The 16,299-nt window shown below is 44.1% G+C and overlaps 1 protein-coding gene across 1 annotated transcript; it reads left to right on the forward strand.

Annotated features, from left to right (window-relative positions):
• Nucleotides 1-1,835: 1,835 nt before the first annotated feature.
• LOC307055038 (cyclin-dependent kinase inhibitor 2A-like) lies at nt 1,836-7,863 on the forward strand (the record flags this gene model as incomplete). Its single annotated transcript, XM_079706968.1, has 3 exons — nt 1,836-1,964; nt 5,259-5,565; nt 7,838-7,863. The coding sequence occupies exons 1-3, from the start codon at nt 1,839-1,841 to the stop codon at nt 7,861-7,863; spliced, it is 459 nt and encodes a 152-aa protein (XP_079563094.1). The 5' UTR covers nt 1,836-1,838.
• Between the last annotated feature and the right edge of the window lie 8,436 nt (nt 7,864-16,299).

The raw sequence follows: 16,299 nt of genomic DNA on the forward strand, positions 1-16,299 counted from the left end.
CTTGTTGGATTTTCTTTTGCTTATTATCCTCTTCATTCTGTTAAACTTTTCATTAAATATGTCGGTTTTTGGAGGCTATCTATCATTGTCGGTGGTTAAGGCCTTCCTGCCTTCCCTTTTATTTTATTTATTTATTTTTGGCTGCATTGGGTCTTCATTGCTGCGCACAAGCTTTCTCTAGTTGCGGCGAGCGGGGGCTACTCTTCGTGCGGTGCGCAGGCTTCTAGTTGCAGTGGCTTCTCTTGTTCTAGAGCATAGGCTCTCGGCGCGCAGTAGTTGTGACACATGGGCTCAGTAGTTGTGGCTCACGGGCTCTAGAGCGCAGGCTCAATAGTTGTGGCACAGGGCCTTATCTGCTCCGCAGCGTGTGGGATCTTCCCAGACCAGGGCTTGAACCCGTGTCCCCTGCATTGGCAGGTGGATTCTTAACCACTGCGCCACCAGGGAAGCCCCTGCCTTCCCTTTTATATAATATTGATAACTCTACCCAAAGCATTTTCTTCTTTGTGTCTCATAACAGGATTGCAAAAGAATCCTCAAAATGGATAATTTAAGAGCTAACAGGCATTAGCTTAGGATGTGTGACACTGTTCTAAATACTTATGTGTATATCAATTCATTTAAAACTCAGAACAGTCCTATGAAGTAGGGACGACTCTTATCCCCCCCCCCCATTTTATAACTAAGAAAATTTTAAGGTTTTTCCAGTAGGAAGGAGAGGTGTAGGGGGCGGGACAGAAACGGCGCCAGGACAGTGTGTGAGCCTGGTCTCTGAATCAACTCTGAATGCAACTCTGCCCCTAGAGCGCTGAGCACTTTTCCTGGTCTAGGAGGAATTATTTATTAAGAACGGAGCCTATCAGCCCAGTGACTCCCTTGCCACTTTCCTATCTGCTTATAGGCAGAAATCTCCACCATCCCTGTTAAATAGACCTCATCTTCCCGCAGCCAGCCCTTATACTAGGCACTAGTACCAGGCATTGTGTAAGCCTCGGAAACGCTCTCTCCCGACATCCGTTTTCATGTGTGTGCAGGGAGGGAGGCACAGGCTGGCGGGTGAGCCCACTCTCCAAAATGAACGTTTGAGCTAGGATTTCTGGCATAGCAGAGCCAGCGCGCGATATCCAAGTGCTGAGTGTTGGAGGGGGAGTGTGTCGTCTGAAAGAAGGGAAGCCTCATGGTGGCATGGGTGATACCGAACCTCGGCTCTTACCGCGAGGACAGGCTGGCCGTTTCTTCTGATTAAAAGAGGAAGCAATACTTTGCCTAGGACACCAAACACACTGGTTCGAACTTGGCAGTTAGGAATCCCGTGCAGCTCTCTAATGCCAGGCAGGGTGTACACGCGAGGAATTTCGCTTTGGTGGAACGAACTCGCTCAGAGCTGCGCGTGCGCCTCTGCTGGGGGTGGGGGCGCAGCTCTGGGAGGAGGGCGCAGGGGACGCGGGGAGGGGGGCAGGTGGGAGGGCCCTGGGTGCCCTCCAGCCGGGGCTCCGCCGCGCTCCAGGGGCGGACCGCTTCCGGCCGGTGCCCCCGGGCGGGAGGGCGGAGGACTCGTGACTGCGGAGGCATGAAGTGGGGCCCGTTCAGTGGTGTCTCATTTGCAGCGCGTTGGGAGCAAAAGGCGCCTCCTGGAAGAACGCGTGGAGGGCGCTCTCCGGGGTGGAAAGAGTCCGCAGGAGGAGTCGAGGAGCGGAGTCTGGGGGCCGCTTCCGCGGGCCCCGGAGGCGGAAAAAAGAGGGGCGGGCTGCTCCCGGGCGGCCGGGGCGGGCCGCGTGCATTCCAAGGAGGCGGGAGGGGGAGAGCGCGGGAGCGAGGGGCGAGCGTTGGGGAGCAGCATGGAGACCTTGGCTGACTGGCTGGCCACCGCCGCCGCCCGGGGCCGGGCTGACGAGGTGCGAGCGCTGCTCGAGGAGGGGGTGCCGGCCCACGCGCCGAACCGTTACGGTCGGAGCCCGATTCAGGTAGGTCGGCAGGCTTGCCGCGGGAAGGTGGCGGGGGAGCGGGGGGGGGGGGGATGGCGGGCGACTTAGAAGGACGAGGTTGGCCAGTGGATCGGAACCAGGTAAGCGTTTCTTGGTAAAGGGGAGACTTCCAGGGGAGTTTTCAGACCGAGGTCGGAGTCGGAGACCTCTCGGCGACGCCCAGGGAGCTCAGGAAGCCACTGGAGGACTGAAAGGCACATGGGGTTCAGATCTCTAGACTGGTATGAAGATCTAGAGGGGAGAGCCTATTTGTGTTCATATAAACCGAGGTATGTTCTTCATCAGATGCGAAATTGACGAACATTTGGTATAAGAGTTTAAAGAAATGGAAGATTTGCTGGACGACTTAACCCCGAACTCACTGAATGGGGAATGGAGCTGATCCTCTTCTTTGTTGGGAGTGGGGGGAGGGATTTCAGTGGAAATCTCCTGCTGTGTATGTTGGAATAAAGGTCGATTGAAACTTTTCAGAAGTAACTACACATCGTGTTTATTTTTTTTTTAACCGAGTAAGGAAAGTATATGCTTGTTAGGAAATAGGCATATCTGAAGAAAAACGTTAATGTAACCTTGCCTGAGATAATGCTGTCAATTTAGTTAACCACTTGGGGAATATCTCCTATCATTTTGGGTATTATAAACTTACTTGATATAGGTTAATTTATTTGAGAGTTTTCAATTCCTCAGAGTTTAAAAATGTCATTTCTCCCCTCCCCACTCCAGTTTTGTATGTGTGAGGGTGTGTTGAGGTCCTTTTTCTGTTGTTTTTTGCCTTCACTAACTTCCTAAATCTGAGGCTAAAGACACATTCTTCCTGGCAGTCACTACCCTTGTTTTACGCCCAGTTTTGACAATGATTTCTGATTCTGAAAAACAAAATTTATATGAAGCAAATGCACATTGCAAAAACTCCAGCCTAACAAGACAAAGGAAAAGTAACTCCACTTGGAACTTAACAGGTTTCACAAGTGAATCTTCCTTTCCTGAAACTATGCTACACAGGATAAATTTTACACACTTTTAGTTACAGATATAAAAATAAAATGAAATGCCTTCAAATTTGAGATTATTTGGGATTTGAAATGTGGAGAGATTTGGGGAGAGAAAGGTTGAATGGTTGCAGAAGAGAAGCATTGAGTCCTTTTTTAAAAATGCATGCCTGAGTCATAATTAGATATCTCTAAAATTTTGTCAGCACCTTGCAGACTGGGCGTTCAGCCTTCGAGTTCTAGAAGGTGTTAGATGAGACCTTATTGTTTAAATACAAAAAGAAAGTAGGATAATTAATTTTAAATCATTTTTAAATAGGATAAAAGCATAAACAAAAGGGGGTATGATTTTAATTTTGAACCCTAACCAAATTTGTGTTTAATAGAAAAATACTTAGTTTATAGAAAATTTTTAATTACTAAATTAAATTTAGGTCATCAAGTTAACTTAGGCACCCTATAAATATTAGTTTGTTTGATTAAATTTCTTTTTGCTTTGGATTGCTATTATTTAAATATTTAAATGTTATGTTACTTTTCAACCTTTAATACTGTGGCATATAATAAAACATTTTAAACCAGTTTTATGACTAAGATGAAGGACTTTATTTATCCAACCCAACTAATATATTTTCACCTGCATTATATACAGGCATGGAAGTGTACAGACATGTACTAGCTCTGGCACTTGGAGTAGAGCTTCCAAAACATTATGACATCATCCTTGGGTGTGGCCCCTTTGTTTTGGAAATTAACCCATAATCTATTAGAAGTCTAATAGTGTAAATAAGTAGTTAATAATATTGTGACAGTTTCAGCAGTTTTTCTTTTAAAACAATTCTTTCTTCTAATGCACTGCATTAGTTTTTCTTTCTTTTTGTAGCTGTAAGTTGGTTAGCTTATATTTTTTCTCTGTCTTTTTGAAAATTAAATCAGTTTCACTTTCTCCAGGACAGGAATCAACAAACGTACTGTAACTTATTATGATTCTGTTATGATTGGTTTGGACAGATTAATTTGTGTTTAATACAGAATGTAACTAAAAATAAATAATTCCTCTTTATACAGTCACTATGGTCTAGCTAATATAACCAAATAATCGTTACCCTAAAAAAAGAATAGTCTACCACCACCACCCACCATGTAACACTCAAATTGTAAGGTTGCTGTGATTGTGAACACCATTTCAAAATTCCTCTTTGGTAATGGCTTTGTATCAAAGATTATTTAGGAGCCAAATGAGGTGAGCACCCCCTACTTAGTGAACTCTCAGAGTGTAATCTTGGAAGGTGTCTGAGTTTCCTATTTCTGCTATAACAAATTACCACAAATTTAGTATCAACATAAATTTATTATTTTATGTTTCTGGAAGTCAGAAGTCTAAAATGGATCCACAGGGTTGCACTCCTGTTGGGAGTTCTAAGGAAGAATCCATTTCCTTGTCTTTTCCAACGTCTAGTGACAGTCAACTTTCCTTGGCTCATGGCCCCTGCATCTTCTCTCTGACCTCTGCTTCCTATCTTCTCTCTGACTGTGTCCTTTTTATAAGGAAACTTGTAATTAAGTTGAGCCCACCCTGACAATACAAGTTAATCTCCCTCAAAATCCTTAATTTAACCACATCTGCAAAGTCCCCTTTGCCATATAAGGTAAATATATTCACAGCTTTTGAGTGTTAGGAAGTGGACATCTTTGGGGGGCATTATTTAGTTTACCAGAAGAAGGAATTTTAGGGCTGGTTAGACAAACTTTCTCATTTTATTCTTAAAGAAATTGAAGTTTAACGTTCAGGGAAACCAAGGGTAGCTTAAAGTTTTGCAAGAATTAAGTTTTTGTTGGTTTTTTTTTTCTTTTTCATTTTTGCTTTTAAACAATTACTACGTTTTTAAACAATTACCACGTTCTGGGCTTGGATATACAGCAGTGAACCATACAAAATCTCCGAGCCTTACATAATTTCATATCAAAATGAGGAAGAAAATACAGGAGGTTAGGCTGTAGTAAAAGCCAGTTTGTTCCTCACCCTTTTGCTGTTGTCTGTGACTCTGGCAGTTTTCTGTGCGTGGCTGGAACTCTGCAGAACGTTGGAGAATATAACAGAATGTGTACAGAAAAATGGAATAGGTAGGAGAACTGGCTAAGCGCGCTGGTAACTGAAAGAAAGTAGTAACTAGGCACCTGTGGCTTGTAAGGGCGTCTGCACGGGCTGGGGGCTCCGCAAACAGTTTCTTTAATCCTGCCCTTGCCCCCACCGCGGTCCTGACCGCTCTGCTCTCTCCGGCAGGTTATGATGATGGGCAGCGCCCGCGTGGCCGAGCTGCTGCTGCTCCACGGTGCGGACCCCAACTGCGCGGACCCCGCCACCCTCACCCGACCCGTGCACGACGCCGCCCGGGAGGGCTTCCTGGACACGCTGGTGGCGCTGCACCGAGCCGGGGCGCGGCTGGACGTGCGCGACGCCTGGGGCCGCCTGCCCGTGGACCTGGCTGAGGAGCGGGACCACCGCGACGTCGCCCACTACCTGCGCGCGGCTGCAGGGGGCACCGAAGGCGGGAGCCACGCCCGCGCAGACTCCGCGGAAGGTCCCGCAGGTGAGGTGGCTGATCCACGAGTTTGAACTCAGCTTCCGCAGCCCAGCGCACTCACTTTTCGGAAGAGAAAGTTGGGCCCAGGAGACTAGGGTATTTGGTCCTACCTCAGCTCACCCTGCCAACCCATGGGACAACTCCAGTCTCCCCATCGCGCTGCCTCGTTAGGACTGCAGACGGGAAATAGCCCACGATGGACTGTCTCACGTTAAAGCCCATCCCATAAACCGTGCCTCCCACCCCCTAAACACTTGAGAACCAGACGGTGGAAAATTGAGCACTCCGGAGGCTAGAGGTCTAGTGGCCCCTCTTCCTGCAAATTAGCTGGCTAGCTGCATCCTTTCAACGGCCCCCAGTTTCCCCACTAGTTTAACAAGGTCGCTGAACCGACACTGGAATTTCCAAAGCCAACTGCGCGTGGCATCATCTGGCAGAGATCTATCATTCCCGGCTCTATTGCAAAATTCTACTAAATCCGACTTTCCGCTCTATGCGGTGGAGTTTTTCAGAGCTCCCCCAGTGGGTTCTGAGGGCGACTGGGATGGAGACCTCGCCAACTCTCGCAGTCTGCACACTGGGATTCGCTGCACTCTCTGAGAAACAGAGACACTCTCTTAAGCTTTTCCCTCTCTTAAGCATTCTGTTATGATGGATATGTGGACCTCCTTGCCTTTTCCTACGACCACGAGTACTTCTTTTTCCTTGGCCCATTTCCCCCACCTCACTCCTACCTGCTTAAAATACCAACTTTACTCTGACTTTTTTCTGAAGGGGGAATCATTTTATCTACCTATCTATCTACCTACCTACCTACCTACCTATCTATCTATAGCAATATACGAAATTACGTGAAAATTTAAGGTAAACCATGACTTCGAAGAGACTGAAATCTATCGTATTTTGGCTCAGAACTGGGGCACTAGGCTCCCTGTGCCTTAGGGGAGCCTAGGAGGACGGAGTGGAAAGGCTTGCTCTGGACCTTTGGGAGATATCTTGAGTGCTAGGCCTTGGGTGTGAGAGGCACCCATATCTCCTTTAGCCTGCCACCCTCTCCTCCAACTGAAGCTTCCGTATGGAATGCGGCATAGAACTAGGGGCCAATCACAGGGCAGTTGGGCGGAGCAAGAACTGGGAGGAGCTGAAGAGGAGAAGGATTTAGATGATCGAGTTGGGCCACAGGCAGATGAATAATCAAACCTAAGATATTTAACCCAGGTACACACGATCCCTCCCTCCTTCCCTCCCTCCCTCCCTTCCTTCCTTCCTATTTTTTTTTAAGTTCCTACTTGCGTGATCAGCCCCGTTCCAGATCAGACACAAAAGTGAATAGGACAAAACGGGAATCCTGCCTTCATAGAGCTTACATTCTGGGAAGTAGATTTTTAAGCAATATAACTGTATTTCGAAGAGTGAGTTTGTAAAACCGATGTGGTGGATAAGAGTGAAGTGTGAATAGGCGAGGAGACTATCTTAAGAGTGGTCAGAGAACCTGAGTCATGAGAAGAGATTAGCCACGGGAGGCAGAGAAACTCGAGTGCAAAAACTTACATGAAAAAGAACGTGGCAGTTTAAGAGGACCCAAAGGCCAGCTGGAGCAAGTACACAACGAGATCAAAGAGGAGGGCAGAGGCCAGATAACGTAGTGGCCCTGTAAGTCAAAAAAAAAAAAAAAAAAAAAGGATGTTAGATCAAAACATGGATTTTGTTCTAGAAACGTTAGGAAGCCATTAGCAGGTTTGAGAGATAGGGTCTGGTAAAGAAGATACGACTGGAACGAAAGGTTCTCACACTGCGGAGCGCCCCGGAGACTGAGGTGCTCTCTGGTTATGCAGGTTCGCCGAATCGCTGTGCGTCAGGTGCAAGAGATGCCTGGGGACGTTCGAAGGGCAAGGCGACCCCTTCACCTCCAGTCGCCTGGCATTATGTGTGGCAAACAACTTGGCACTCGTTATAGACCTGCTTGGTTCTCGCAACCCCGCAGGTTGCACGGCTGCTCTCTCCCTGCCCTCGTCGGGCGGGTCCCGAGCGCGGGAGCGGCCTGGCGAGCCCGGAGCAGCCCAGCGGGTCAAGCGGACGCGCTGCGAGATCGGGAAGGCTCGGGAGTGCGGCGGCGGCTGGGAGGGTCCAGACTCCCTAGACAGACCCTGTGCTGAGGGTTGGTGGATGTTAAGAAGATGTGTCTGCATAGCCAGTGGGGGGCTGCGAGAGAGGAGGGAGGTGTCGCATGTCTTTGACTTCTGGTTTCTAATGTCTTTTTTCTTTCTGCCTTCTACAGACAGTCCCGCCCTAAAGAATCCTTGAAATCTAGAGACACTTCGACTACATATTTTGATCTTCAGTCGTCGAAGTTTGAATACAAGAACTACCCCCACCATATCTAAATCTTCCCTGCTTAGTTCCAATTAATCAAATAACGCTTTTAAAAAATTGGAACTGCCTCCCCCTTCCTTCCCTAAATTTTGCTATAAAATTAAAAAAAAAAAAACCGACACTGTTCTTGTCTTTTCATCGGGTTGGAGTTTTCAGGAGCCAGTACTCAGGCTCTGGAAACACATCTAAGCGGGCACTTCCTCTTTCTAGCCTCGCACCCGCCAGGCGCTGAGGTTATTACAGCCATTTTGTGAACTAGGAAAACGAAGCTTAAATGGATTACGTGACGCTTCTTGTGTCAAACTGCCCGCAAGGGGCGGAGCCAAGGCGCAAAAAAATTTTAAACAAATAGGGTTCTTTCCGTTCACTCAGTCAACATTTTTTGAGCACCTATTATGGCGCCTTACCAGGGGTATAGTTGTGTGGGGGGGAGCGGGGGGAACAGATGTCCCTGTCCCAGATGTCCCTGGGACAGGGACATCAACTAATAAGCACACAACACATAACTAGAAATTTTAAGGCCTATTTCATTGAATCGCCGATATAGAGTTGTTTCTGAGACCCACCATTGTTTCACATACCTCTTAGAAAGAAAAACGCTGCAGGTAAGAGTGCATACCATAGATTGATAAGACCATTCGGATTTCAAATAATGAAATGTCAAAAGCTGGGACTTTAGATCGATGAAAAGGGGTAAAAAGTGATAAATGGAAACTCCAGGGAGACCTCAGATTGAGACTTCCCTTACTTACCTGGCTCCAGAATCCGAGCCCCGTAAGTAAGGTTTTGGGTATTTTGCACAAAGCGTCACAGCCAATAATAGGTGGCGAAGCCTGCAGAACGTGACCCACAACCACACGCAGAGTTCTGCATCCCGCTGGGGCCTGCGTGAGCTGGCCCTCCAGGCCGGCCCAGCGCCCCGGAATTCGACAGCGGCGGGCTGTGAGGTTGTGGCTCTGACTGCCACCCAAGCCAAAAGCCACCCGCGCTTCTTTGCCAGAGCAGGGATGTTGCAGGAACGTAGCTCCAACTTCAGCTGGGGCTGCCTCAGTCTCCGTTGCTTATTGAGGTGAAATTCACATAAGATTAACAATTTTAAAGGGTATAATTCAGTCGCATTAGTACACTCACAATGTTGTGCAACCATCGCCATTTATCTAGTTCCAAAACATTTTCATCATCCCCAAAGGCGACCCCATACCCATTAAGTATATTCATTAGATACTCCCTGTCCCCAGACCCTGGCAACCACTAATCTATTGTCTCTATGGATTTACCTATTCTGGACACTTGATGGTAAGTGGAATCATACAATATGTTGCCTTTTGTGTCTGTCTTCTTTCACTTAGCATACTTTTTTTTGAGGTTTATCCATGTTGTAGCATGTAGCACTCCTTCTTATGGCCGAATAATATTCCATTGTTTATCTTGTCATCTGGTAATGAATGTTTGGGTTGTTTCTACCTTTTGGCTTTTGTGAATAGTGCTGTGAATGTTTGTATACCAGTATTTTTTTGAATACTTGTTTTCAATTTCGGGGGTATATACCTAGGAGTGGAATTGCTAGGTCATATAATAATATGCTTAACTTTTTGTGGAACTGCCAAACTGTTTTCCACAGAAGCTGCACTATTAAACATTCCTACCAGCAATGTACAAGAATTGCAATATCTCCACATCCTCAATAGCACTTGTTATTTTCTGGTTGTTGTTGTTGTTTTTTTTTTAGAAGCCATCCTAGTGGGTATAAAGTGGTAACTCACTGTGGGTTTGATTTACATTTCCTTAATGACTACAGATGTTGAGTATCTTTTCATGTGTTTATTGGTCATTTGTATATTTTCTTAGGAGAAATGTCTCTCAAAGTCCTTTGCCCATTTTAAAACTAGATTGCTTTTCTTTTTGCTTTTCTTTTGTATGAGATCTTTGTATATTATAGATACTAGATCCTTATCAAATGTATGATTTATAAATATTTTCTTTCATTGTATCTGCTGTAATTTCACTTTACTGATAGTGTCCTTTTTAAAAAATTTATTTATTTATTTATTTATTTGGTCGTGCCAGGTCTTAATTGCTGCAGGGGGCTCCTTGGTTGTAGCAGTCCCCTTAGTTGCAGCAGGCGGGCTCCTTACTTGCGGCACATCGGCTCCTTAGTTGTGTCATGCAAACTCTTAGTTGAGGCATGCATGTGGGATCTAGTTCTCTGGCCAGTGATCGAAACTGGGCCCCCGGCATTGGGAGCATGGAGTCTTATCCACTGCACAGCCAGGGAAGTCCCGAGAGTGTCCTTTTACGCACAAAAGATTTTAGTTTTTATGAAGCCTAATTAATTTTGGTTTTTTTGTTTGTTGCTTATGCTTTTGGTGTCATATCCAAGACTCCATTACCAAATCCAAGGTCATAAATATTTACCTCTATGTTTTCTTTTTTTTAACTTTGTATTTTATTTTATTTTATTTTTATTTTTTTATTTTTTTATTTTTTTGTGGTACGCGGGCCTGTCACTGCCGTGGCCTCTCCCGCTGCGGAGCACAGGCTCCGGACGCGCAGGCCCAGCGGCCATGGCTCACGGGCCCAACAGCTCTGCAGCATGTGGGATCTTCCCAGACCGGGGCACGAACCCGTGTCCCCTGCATCGGCAGGTGGACTCTCAACCACTGCGCCACCAGGGAAGCCCTAACTTTGTATTTTATATTGGAATAGAGTTGATTAACAATGTTGTGTTAGTTTCAGGTGTACAGCAAAGTGATTCAGTTATACATATACATGTATGTATTCTTTTTCAAATTATTTTCCTGTTTAGGTTGTTACATAATATTGAGCAGAGTTCCCTTTGCTATACAGTAGGTCCTTGTTGAAGATTTACCTCTATGTTTTCTTCCATGACTTTTAGAGTTTTATAGCTCACACTTAAATCTTTGATGCATTTCGATGTATTTTTTCTGCATATGGTGTAAGGTAGGGTTCTACCTTCCCTTGCAAGTGGACCTCCAGTTGTCCTATCACCATTTGTTAATGAGACTGTTCTTTGTCAATTGAATGGTTTGGGATTCTTGTCAAAAATCAATTGAGTATAGATGTATTGGTTTATTTCTGGATTCTCAATCATATTCCACTGAGATATATGTGTATTTTTAATGTCTGTTCCACACTGCTTTGATTACTGTAGCTTTGCAGTATGTTTTGAAATTGGGGGGTGTGAGTATTCCATTTCTGTTCTTCTTTTCAAAGTAATGTTGACCTGTTTCAAGTTTGTATCTGAGTTCCCTTGCAATTCCATGTAAGTTTCAGGATCAGCTTTTTCATTTGTACCAAAATAAAGGCCATTGGGATTTTCATAAGGATTGCACTGGATATATAGATTACTTTAGGTACTTTTGCCATCTTGACACTATTAAATCTTCTAATTCATGAACACAGGATGTCTTTCCATTCATTTCGGTCTTCTTTAATTCAACAATGTTTTGTAGTTTTCAGTGTACATGTATTGCACCTATTTGGTTAAATTTATTTCTAAGTATTTTATTCTTTTTGATACTACTGAAAATTGAATTTTCTCAGATTCCTATCTGGATTGTTCATTGCTAGTGTTTAGAAACACAACTAATTTTCATGTGTTGATCTTTTATCCTGAAGTTTCACTGAATTTATTAGCCCTAATATTTTTTTGTGGATTCTTTATGATTTTCTATATAAGATCATGTCATCTGCAAAGAGGGGTAGTTTTACTTGTCTCTTTCTAATTTGGATGCCTCTTGTTTCTTTTTTTTTTCTTAATATTTATTTGTTTAGGCTGCACCAGGTCCCAGTTGTGGCACGTGGGCTCCTTAGTTGTGGCATGTGGGATCTAGTTCCCTGACCAGGGGTCAAACCCAGGTCCCCTGCATTGGGAGTGCAGTCTTACCCAGTGGACCACCAGGGTGCCTCTTATTTCTTTTTTCTTGCCTTATTGCTCAAGTTAGAACTTTCAGGACAATGCTGCTTATACAATTTTGAATAGAAGAAGCAAAAGCAGGCATTCTTTTTGTTGTTGTTGTTCCTGATCTTAGGGGGAGATCTTTCAGTCTTTCACTATTGATGTTAGTTGTAGGTTTTTTTTTTTTCATAAATACCCTTAATCAGATTGAGGAAGTTCTCTTTATTCCTAGTTTGTTGAATGTTTTTACCCTGAAAAAGTGTTGGATTTCGTCAAATTATTCTTCTGCATCGGTTGAGATGATCACGTTTTTCCTTCATTCTATTAATACTGTATATTACATTGATTGATTTTTGTATGTTGAATCCCTCCTGAGATAAATATCATTTAGTCATGGTGTGTAGTTCTTTTAACATTTTGCTGGATTTGGTTTGCAAGGATTTTTTGCATCTATATTCATAGGGGATATTGGTCTGAAATTTTCTTTTCTTGTGATGTCTCTGGTTTTGGCATCAGGTAATGCTGGCCCCATCAAATGAGTTAAGAAGTGTTCACTGCTTTTCTATTCTTAGAAGAGTTTGAAAAGGATTAGTGTTAGTTGTTCCTTAAAAGTTTGATGCAATTCGCTAGTGAAGCCATCTTATCTGGTCCTGGACTTTTCTTTGTCAGAAGTGTTTTTTGTTTGTTTGTTTGTTTTGTTTTTTAAACTACTGATTCAATCTCTTGTTATAAGGCTGTTCAGATTTCCTATTTTTTTTTCTTGCATCAGTTTTGGTGGTCTGTGTGTTTCTAGGAATTTGCCCATTTTATCTAGGTTACCTACTTGTTAGTGTACACTGTTCAGAGTTTTCTCTCACAATCCTTTTTATTCCCTTAAATTCGCTAGTAATGTCCCCATTATGCTGTGTTTAAGTCATCTTTTTCTTGATTGAGGATTCACTTGGATGCTACAAACGTTCAGCTATTTCCCAGAGTTCCCACAAAGTCAATTCTGACACTTATCTTTTTGGGGTTTCTGTGTAGGGATGGGCCCGTGCAGCTTCCTATTCTGCCATTTCCACTGACGTCCCTTCTAACTTTTGTTTTGTTTTGCTTTCGAGCAGAATGGCAAAACGCCTCTGATGTGCCAAGTTCCTTCCTCCATACATCCTCTGTGACTGGGACGCAAGTCTTCCATGCCCCGCCTTCCCACTCTCTGGGTTACCTGTCCCCCACCACTTCTCTGAAGCCCCCTCTAACAGTCAGCTACTCTCCTCCAAATTTTCTCCACCTCCCCCCTTTCTCTTTTTTGCACTGTTAAGAGCGGGCTCTTCTTTCCTCAACTTTCTTAACGCGCGCGCGCGCACGCACGCACGCACACCCTGCTCTTCTCCTTTGGAGATTCCTCACACGCAGTCATTCCCCTGCCGCTTGCCAGCAGGCTGGAGCGCCGCAGGGGCAGCACGGACGCTCACTTGTAAGCCCCGGCCAACCAGAGCTCCGCTCGAACCTGCGCTCGAAGAGCAGAGCGTGCATGTGCGCGTCTCCCGAGCACGCAAAGCGCCGGCCTGGCCGGCCGCTTGCGCCGCCGGAGCGACGTGGAAGTGAAACGCGCGGGGCTGGGCCGGGGCCCCCGGAGAGCGGGCCGAGAAACTCCAGAAAAGAGAGAGCGAGGAGGGTGAGAGAAAGGGAGCGAGGAAGAGGAAAGAGGGAGGGGTTCTAAGCTAGACGGCTGGGGCCCTGAGGCCGCAGGGGAGGCTGCGGGACCGCAGCTCGGCTCGGAGGCTGGAGGCCGGGACTTTCCCGTAATAACGGACGAAACTTCGGAGCCAATCAGCCGTGGAGGAAAGAAAAAAAGGTACGGCCGGACTGAGGCATTTTTCTAGCTTCAGTGGGGAGCGCGCCGGGTGCAGCGACCTGGGAGCCCGAGGCCCCAGAGAGTAGCTCTGGATTCGGCCGCGTCTCCCAGGTGCCCGCGTAGGCCGGGCGGCCGGCGGGAAAGGAAGCACCTCCTCCCAGAACTCACGTACCGGATTTAAGCAATAACGTTCGCGCAATAAGCAAACATACATATTTTAAAGTGAATATTATTATTCCATTTTTTTCTATTTGAACTTTTCTTTGAGTGAACTGTCTTACAATAATTTAGTCTGTTTTCTGAAATCTCAATTGTCTTTTTCTTTAAATAGCTGACTAAATCATGGAGTGTTGCCCCAGTTTTGTCTGTAGACGGCTTGCTGTTAGAGAATTGTTTCTCTTGAGGGATCGCAGCCAAGGAGCAAGTCTGCATTTACGTTTTCTGCCTGTGGACTGCTACCTGAAATTATTTAAGTTATCTCCTCTGTTTATTAATATCTTTAAGGTATTTATGAGGAAACAGAATAATCATTCCCTAACCTCTGTCTCCATTCAGGTGGATAATGGAGCTCCCCCCGACCCTGTTTGCACTCCAGTTTACTAGAAAAAGATATGTGAGAGCTGAGGGGGAAGAATGTGAGGAGTTCTTTCTCCATAAGTAACCTTATTCATTAATGGACTCGAGATAATTATTGAGCACCTCTTCTATGCCAGGCACTGTGCCAGGCAGTAGGACTACAGGACTCACCATCTCTAAGGAAAGATAAAAAAAAAACAGAAAGTACTGGTACTGGTCATGAATCTACCAATGTTCTGTTCTAGTTACCTTCTGAGAAAATCTTTCCCCTCATACAAAGACAAATTTCTTAATGGACTGAAATCACATCTGGTTTCCAACCAAGCCAAATAGCTTTGATTTGGTAAAGGTTGCCAAAAAGATTTTTGTAATGAATAAGAGAACAAATCAACATGTTAACTCTACCCAGAAAAAGCTAGTGATAGTATTTTCTCTTTATTGGAGGTGAGGAGAGAGGGAGAAATAGTGCTCCCCACTATAAATCATATAATGAAATGATTTTTGTTGTTGTTGTTGTTAATAACTCAGGTGAGAAAACTTGTCACAGATGAAATTTGAAGTTAGCAATCCAGGAAGTACATCTCAGGATCCTTCTACCTGCTAACCTCTAAGTCAGTATTAGTTGCTATATAATTTTAAAGCTATTTTAACATGTAAAAAGTTTTTATTATCAGTTGCCATATTTTCAAGCTTTGTTTAGGAATAGTAAGAAAAAATAGATTTGGCCTTAGAAATCAAGGAGTCTATCTTTGTAGCTGGGGAACTGGGGAAACTAGTTTGCCCAAAGCTAAATAGTAATGAAATAAAGTGTTTTCCTAAGGAAAACACTTGAGATGAGTTGATGAAAGGGGGGGAAGAAAGAAATGGGGACAGTGTGTTTCTTTTTTGCCAGGAAAAGTACCTCAAGTAAATAGTTCTCAGGAGGAGGCAGTAGCTACACCACAGAACCAAAGGTGGAAATTTCTGGAAAGTGTCCTCAGAAAGTGACCTAGGATTGTGAGGGGTCGATCAGCTTGAAAGGAGTGATATCTTTTAAATAGAAGAGCAGAATTAATAATTTCCATGCCCAGTCCTACATAAAGTAGATCAATCACGTATAAAGTAAAAGAGAGGGGAATAGTTTTCACAGTTTCCGTTGAAAAGTAGTACAGTTGCAGGAAATGGGGGGTTGATGGAACTGCAACTTGCCCCTGGGCAAGGTTGAAGAAACTACCTTTGGGTGTCAAATGCAAATGAAATAGATTTTTTCTTTTCTTTTTTCTGTCTTTTCCCTCTTGTATAAGAAAATTTTACCAAGTGTTGGAGGTGGGGTACAAATAAACATTACTTGGGGAGAGTGAAATTATATAACATCTACAGAGGAATATTATCAATATCCATGAAAAATTTTAAGGGACATCTATTTTATTCAGCAATTGATCCTCTAGAAATTATTCTGCAGATACATTTGCACATGTGCAAAATGGCCCATGTATAACAATAGCCACTGTAGCTTTGTAATAACAAGATATGAAACAATTTCAGTGGCCATAAATGAGGAGGGATTAATTAAATTATGAGGTTTCTCTAAAATTAATCATGTACAGCTATGGTCCAGAATGTAGCAGATCTAGCAAATATGTAGTGATTTCCAAGATACATTGTTGAGTGAAATAAGAGAGGTACCAGACAACGTATGTAAAATGCTTCAAATTAAACTTTAGAAATATTTGTATGTGTGCTTGTATGTACATAGAATATTTCTGGAAAGACACACAAAAAGTTGTTGACTATTGTCTCAAGGGAGGGAAGTAGATGTACTGAATACAATTTACTGCCAGTTTTAAAAGCAAGTGTATGAACTATCTAATACAAGTAAAACAAATAACTAATAAAGCAAGTCAAGTACTGGTAGAAGGAAGTTGTTTCTTGAACTGACCACATTCTGTTTTGTAAGAATTCTGCAACTGTCAAAATTGCATTTACAGGAAGAGAAAAAAGAAAACTCCAGTGTAAGTCATTCAGTTAGTCCCTTATCTAAGCCTTAATTTCCTCA

Source organism: Hyperoodon ampullatus (assembly GCF_949752795.1).
Source record: "Hyperoodon ampullatus genome assembly, chromosome: 6".
Classification (NCBI taxonomy): domain Eukaryota; kingdom Metazoa; phylum Chordata; class Mammalia; order Artiodactyla; family Ziphiidae; genus Hyperoodon; species Hyperoodon ampullatus.